This window comes from Salvelinus alpinus, chromosome 24 (assembly GCF_045679555.1).
Source record: "Salvelinus alpinus chromosome 24, SLU_Salpinus.1, whole genome shotgun sequence".
Lineage (NCBI taxonomy): Eukaryota > Metazoa > Chordata > Actinopteri > Salmoniformes > Salmonidae > Salvelinus > Salvelinus alpinus.
In genome coordinates, this window is record NC_092109.1 from 47,487,540 (window position 1) to 47,495,039 (window position 7,500).

The 7,500-nt window shown below is 40.5% G+C and overlaps 1 protein-coding gene across 1 annotated transcript in view; it reads right to left on the bottom strand.

The window, feature by feature from the left end:
• Positions 1-6,360, bottom strand: part of LOC139551666 (ribosomal protein S6 kinase-related protein-like) — a 112,005-nt gene extending 105,645 nt beyond the window's left edge. The window contains exon 1 of the mRNA XM_071362948.1: positions 6,041-6,360. Coding sequence (XP_071219049.1) covers positions 6,041-6,070 — 30 coding nt within the window. The 5' untranslated portion in view covers positions 6,071-6,360. The remainder of the gene's footprint in view (positions 1-6,040) is intronic.
• Positions 6,361-7,500: the final 1,140 nt, after the last annotated feature.

Below are 7,500 nucleotides of genomic sequence, written 5' to 3' on the forward strand. Positions count from 1 at the left end.
CAACATACTGACCCAACTCCAGCCACTTTAAAAATGGGAATTGATGGAAATTATGTAAAAATGTACCACTAGCCACTTTAAGCAATGCCACTTAATACAATGTTTACATACCCTACATTACCCATCTCATATGTATATATACTGTACTCTATATCATCTACTGCATCTTGCCATCTTTATGCAATACATGTACCACTAGCCACTTTAAACTATGCCACTTATGTTTACATACCCTACAGTACTCATCTCATATGTATATACCGTACTCTATACCATCTACTGCATCTGCCATGCCGTTCTGTACCACCACTCATTCATATATCTTTATGTACATATTCTTTATCCCTTTACACTTGTGTGTGTGTGTAAGGTAGTAGTGTGGAATTGTTAGGTTAGATTACTGTTGGTTATTACTGCATTGTCGGAACTAGAAGCACAAGCATTTCGCTACACTCGCATTAACATCTGCTAACCATGTGTATGTGACTAATAAAATTTGATTTGATTTGATTTGATTTGATTTGAAATCGATAAGTGATTCATTGCCACTTGTCAAAACAACATATTGCTATGAAGCCCCTAAATAAATTCTGGTGCAACCAATTACCTTCAGAAGTCACATTATTAGTTAAATAAAGTCCACCTGTGTACAATCTAAGTGTCACATGATCTGTCACATGATCTCATTATACACATATACAGGAAACGTATGATCTCTGTAATTGCAAACAAAGGTTTCTGTACCAAATATTAAGTTCTGCTTTTCTGATGTATCAAGTACTTATGTCATGCAATAAAATGCAAATTAATTACTTACAAATCATACAATGTGATTTTCTGGATTTTTGTTTTAGATTCCGTCTCTCACAGTTGAAGTGTACCTATGATAAAAATTACAGACCTCTACATGCTTTGTAAGTAGGAAAACCTGCAAAAATCGGCAGTGTATCAAATACTTGTTCTCCCCACTGTATATACACCTGTTCTGAAAAGCCCCAGAGTCTGCAACACCACAAAGCAAAGGGCATCATGAAGACCAAGGAGACCTCCAAACAGGTCAGGGACAAAGTTGTGGAGAAGTACAGATCAGGGTTGGTTTCTAAAAAATATCTGAAACTTTGAACATCCCACAGAGCACCATTAAATCCATTATTAAAAAATAGAAAGAATATGGCACCACAACAAACCTGTCAAGAGAGGGCCGCCCACCAAAACTCACCCACCAGGCATGGAGGACATTAATTAGAGAGAAGCAACAAACAGACCAAAGATAACCCTGAAGGAGCTGCAAAGCTCCACAGCGGAGATTGGAGTATCTGTCCATAGGACCACTTTAAGCTGTACACTCCACAGAGCTGGGCTATAAGGAAGAGTGGCCAGAAAAAAGCCATTGCTTAAAATAAATAATAAGCAAACATGTTTGGTGTTCACCAAAAGGCATGTGGGAGACTCCCCAAACATATGGAAGAAGGTACTCTGGTCAGATGAAACAAAAATTGAGCTTTTTGGCCATCAAGGAAAACGTTATGTCTGGTGCAAACCCAACACCTCTCATCACCCCGAGAACATCCTCCCCACAGTGAAGCACGGTGGAAGCAGCATCATGCTGTGGGAATGTTTTTTTATCAGCAGGGACTGGGAAACGGGTCAGAATTGAAGAAGTGACGGATGGCGCTAAATACAGAGAAATTCTTGAGGGAAACCTGTTTCAGTCTTCCAGAGATTTGAGACTGGGACGGAGGTTCACCTTCCAGCAGGACAATGACCCTAAGCATACTGCTAACGCCATACTTGAGTGGTTTAAGGGGAAACATTTAAATGTCTTGGAATGGCCTAGTCAAAGCCCAGACCTAAATCCAATTGAGAATCTGTGGTATGACTTAAAGATTGCTGTACACCAGCAGGAACCCATCTAACTTGAAGAAGCTGGATCAGTTTTGCCTTGAAGACTGGGCTAGATGTGCCAAGCTTATAGAGACATACCCCAAGAGACTTGCAGCTGTAATTGCTGCAAAATCTGTCTCTACAAAGTATTGACTTTGGGGCGGGGGGGGTAGTTCAGGATAGGGCATGCTCAAGTTTTCTGTTTATTTCTTGTTTGTTTCACAATAGAAAATATTTTGCATCATCAAAGTGGTAGGCATGTTGTGTAAATCAAATGATACAACCCCCCAAAAAAAATCTATTTTAATTCCAGGTTGTAAGGCAACAAAATAGGAAAAATGCCAAGGGGGTGAATACTTTCGCAAGCCACTGTAGGCCTACCAGAAATCACCAAAACGTTTTTTCCCTTTTAATAGCAATTTCTCAAGCAATAATTGTGCTAGGACTGTCTGGAAGTAATCTGGGAAACGAAAAGTACCTGTTATTGGCAGAAAAATGTCTAATTGGGCTCCCGAGTGGCACAGCGGTCTAAGGCACTGCATCTCAGTGCTAGAGGAGTCACTACAGACCCTGGTTCGATTCCAGGCTGTATCCCAACCAGCCGTGATTGGGAGCCCCATAGGGCAGCAAACAATTGGCCCAGTGTCATCCAGGTTAGGGTTTGGCCTGGGTAGGCCGTCATTGTAAATAAGAATTTGTTCTTAACTGACTTGCCTAGTGAAAAATAAATAAATTACAATTATTGGTCTATTAACTAATTTGATGTCACCAGGCAGGGCAAAACTCCATCCCACCAAAACAGGCAGAAATTATGAATATGCCATTTTAGTGTAAGAGCTGTTTGAAAAGACTGAAAACATAAATAATATATATAATAATATAATGCTATATATAAAACACAGGAAAATCCCAGGAGACTGTACTGGGCCTTTTACACACATTCACTCAACCACACAGTACAGTGACTACACACATACATACATATACAGATGAAGTCAGAAGTTTACATACACCTTAGCCAAATACATTTCAACTCAGTTCTTCACAATTCCTGACATTTAATCCTCGTAAAAATTGTCTTATGTCAGTTAGGATAACCACTTTATTTTAAGAATGTGAAATGTCAGAATAATAGTAGAGAGAATGATTTATTCCAGTGGGACAGACATTTACATACACTCAATTAGTATTTGGTAGTATTGCCTTTAAATTGTTTAACTTTGGTCAAACTTTTCGGGTAGTGTTCCTCCAGCTTTCCACAATAAGTTGGGTGAATTTTGGCCCATTCCTACTGACAGAGCTGGTGTAACTGAGTCAGGATTGTAGGCCTCCTTGCTCGCAAACACTTTTTCAATTCTGCCCACAAATGTTCTATAGGATTGAGGTCAGGGCTTTGTGATGGCCACTCCAATACCTTGACTTTGTTGTCCTTAAGCCATTTTACCACAACTTTGGAAGTATGCTTGGGGTCATTGTCCATTTGAAAGATCCATTTGCGACCAAGCTTTAACTTCCTGACTGATGTCTTGAGATGTTGCTTTAATATATCCACATATTTTCCTTCCTCATGATGCCATCTATTTTGTTAAGTGCACCAGTCCCTCCTGCAGCAAAGCACCCCTACAACATGATGCTGCCACCCCCGTGCTTCATGGTTGGGATGGTGTTCTTCGGCTTACAAGCCTCCCCCTTTTTCCTCCAAACATAACGATGGTCATTATGGCCAAACAGTTCTATTTTTGTTTCATCTGACCAGAGGAAATTTCTCCAAAAAGTATGATCTTTGTCCCCATGTGCAGTTGCAAACCGTAGTCTGGCTTTTTTATGGTGGTTTTGGAGCAGTGGCTTCTTCCTTGCTGAGTGGTCTTTCAGGATATGTCGATATAGGACTCGTTTTACTGTGGATATAGATACTTTTGTACCTGTTTCCTCCAGCATCTTCACAAGGTCCTTTGCTGTTGTTCTGGGATTGATTTGCACTTTTTGTTCCAAAGTACGTTCATCTCTAGGAGACAGAACGCGTCTCCTTCCTGAGCGGTATGACGGCTCCGTGGTCCCATGGTGTTTATACTTGCGTACTATTGTTTGTACAGATGAACGTGGTACCTTCAGGTGTTTGGAAATTGCTCCCAAGGATGAACCAGACTTGTGGAGGTCTACAATTTTTTTTCTGAGGTCTTTGTTGATTTCTTTTGATTTTCCCATGATGTCAAGCAAAGAGGCACTGAGTTTGAAGGTAGGCCTTGAAATACATCCACAGGTACACCTCCAATCGACTCAAATTATGTCAATTAGCCTATCAGAAGCATCTAAAGCCATGACACATATTTCTGGAGTTTTCCAAGCTATTTAAAGACACAGTCAACTTAGTGTATGTAAACTTCTGATCCACTGGAATTGTGATACAGTGAACTATAAGTGAAATAATCTGTCTGTAAACAATTGTTGGAAAAATGACTTGTGTCATGGACAAAGTAGATGTCCTAACCGACTTGCCAAAACTATAGTTTGTTTACAAGAAATTTGTGGAGTGGTTGAAAAATGAGTTTTAATGACTCCAACCTAAGTGTATGTAAACTTCCGACTTCAACTGTATCTACACATACATATATATACACATACACTACTGTTCACTGTGTTTTATATATAGTATTATATTATTTATACTTTCAGGTAGTATTTTCAGACAGCTTCATTAAATAGTACCTGCAAAACACCAGTCTCAACGTCAACAGTGAAGAGGCGACTCCGGGATGCTGGCCTTCTAGGCAGAGTTCCTCTGTCCAGTGTCTGTGTTCTTTTGCCCATCTTAATCTTTTCTTTTTATTGGCCAGTCTGAGATATGGCTTTTTCCTTGCAACTCTGCCTAGAAGGCCAGCATCCCGGAGTCGCCTCTTCACTGTTGACGTTGAGACTGGTGTTTTGCGGGTACTATTTAATGAAGCTGTTGAGGACTTGTGAGGAGTCTGTTTCTCAAACTAGACACTCTAATGTACTTGTCCTCGTGCTCAGTTGTGCACCGGGGCCTCCCACTCCTCTTTCTATTCTGGTTAGAGACAGTTTGCGCTGTTCTGTGAAGGGAGTAGTACACAGCGTTGTACGAGATCTTCAGTTTCTTGGCAATTTCTCTCATTGAATAGCCTTCCTTTCTCAGAACAAGAATAGACTGAGGAGTTTCAGAAGAAAGGTCTTTGTTTCTGGCCATTTTGAGCCTGTAATCGAACCCACAAATGCTGATGCTCCAGATACTCAACTAGTCTAAAGAAGGACAGTTTTATTGCTTCTTTAATCAGGACAACAGTTTTCAGCTGTGCTAACATAACTGCAAAAGGGATTTTTAATGATCAATTAAAATGATAAACTTGGATTTGCTAACACAACATGCCATTGGAACACAGAAGTGATGGTTGCTAAAGTGATGGGCCTCTGTACGCCTATGTAGATATTCCATTAAAAATCACCCGTTTCCAACTACAATAGTCATTTACAACATTAACAATGTCTACACTGTATTTCTGATCAATTTGATGTTATTTTAATAGACAATTTTTTTTGCTTTTCTTTCAAAAACAAGGACATTTCTAAGTGACTCTTTTGAACGGTAGAGTATATTGACATACATACACATACATAGATAGATCGATAAGAGAGAGCACAACAGATTAATGTAGGCTAAGCGTTCTATCTGCCGTTAAACGTCCCAACGCCTCACTACACAGTGGGCTAACTTGTGTATTGTTGCGCATTACAGTTGTATGTTCATTCATGCATCATGTCAGTATTATCATCCATCCAGAACAACACGAGCCACATACCGCACTGTCGTTATTATCACCCCTAGTTAATATACTACATATTGCAATAATGTAACATAGGATAATATTATATGGACAGATCCTAGATCAGCACTCTGTGATGCTTTGTGGCCCTGATCTCATGCATTGACAGTGAAACAGTTTTGCGTAGCTAGCTATATGAGCTGGTGTTAAATTAATAAGTTAAACCCCAGCAACTCTCACTGATGCTGATGCAGTCATAGTCCGTGAAGTTTCAGCGTCAAGGACGGCCAGAGAATCCACAAATGTGCTTCAAACCCCCCGCAGCGGTATACCTGTTGCCCACTACCTGAGAGAGAGGAGGAGTCCTGCTATTTCACCTTGCTGGTTTTACTGGCGTCCGCCCCCATCTGGTCTGTCTCTCTCGGCGTGTTGTCATCCACCACGACACTGCTTCTTCATCATCCTGCTAGCATCATCACCATCCTCATCCTAGCCCTCACTCAAACACAATCCGCAGCCTGCGCAACACACACGGGTTCTCCCCGGCGACTACACTATGGCCGGCCGTCGGTAGGTAAAACATTAGTAGCTAGTACTTCCTAAAGTCTTCCACCGTGTTGTCGTCGTCAACAGCAGACAGAGCAGATTTAGAGACATAAACAAGATAATCCCTTCTGTAGGTCACGTCACCCCGACATCCGCCCACATGGCGCTTATCCAATCAGACTGGGAGCCCGTAGCGTTAGACCCGCCCCTCCTCTGAAAGGAGATTCTGTCTTTATGAACTCTTGAATTATTTAAACATACAGAGAAAACACAATAAAGACAATTTACCAACCTGATAAAAAGGAATCTTGTTGATAAACTCTTGTAGATTACTGTTGTTCAGCTGTTAATGTAATGTGGTTGGCAGATGAAGTTTGAATCTTGTAGATACACAGAGGTCAGTAAATACTGTTGTTCAGCTGTTAATGTAATGTGGTTGGCAGATGAAGTTTGAATCTTGTAGATACACAGAGGACAGTAAATACTGTTGTTCAGCTGGTAATGTAATGTGGTTGGCAGATGAAGTTGAAAAGAACAAATGAATCAATAAAGGTTTTTATCCAGTTGAATCCCAACTGCAGTGGTCATTTAATTTACTATGTGGCAGGCTGAGGCAGTAGCCTATATATCTTCTCACTCTCATTAGTGATTCCTGGTCCGCTCAAATCAAAATCAAATAACATGTTTCTCCAATCAAGTTGCAGAAACATCTCAAGGATGATCAAATGGAAACAGGATGCACCTGAGCTTAATTTAGAGTGTCATAGCAAAGGGTCTGAATACTAATGTAAATACGTTTTTTCAGTTTATTATTTGTAATACATTTGCCAAAAAATTATAAAAAACGTTTTTTGTTTTGTCACTATGGGGTATTGCGATGTCACTATGGGGTATTGTGATGTCACTATGGGGTATTGTGATGTCACTATGGGGTATTGTGATGTCACTATGGGGTATTGTGTGTAGATTGATGAGGGAAAACAATAATTTCATCCATTTTAGAATAGGTCTGTAACGTAAACAAATGATAGAAAAAGTCAAGGGGTCTGAATACTTTCCTAATGCACTGTACAGTCTAGTGAGTGTGCATAGGGTCAGTGCAGATTGTCTGGGTAACCATTAATGAACTATTTAACAGTCTTAATGCTCAGGTACCATTTGTTGGACGGTAGCAGAGTAAACGATCTTTGGCAATTCTTAGAGGTCCTGGATGGCAGGGAGCTCGGCCTCAGTATCTAAGGGGGTGTGAGGCAAATCTCAGCCCAGCGCCTGATGCAGTGTGCTCAGCTGG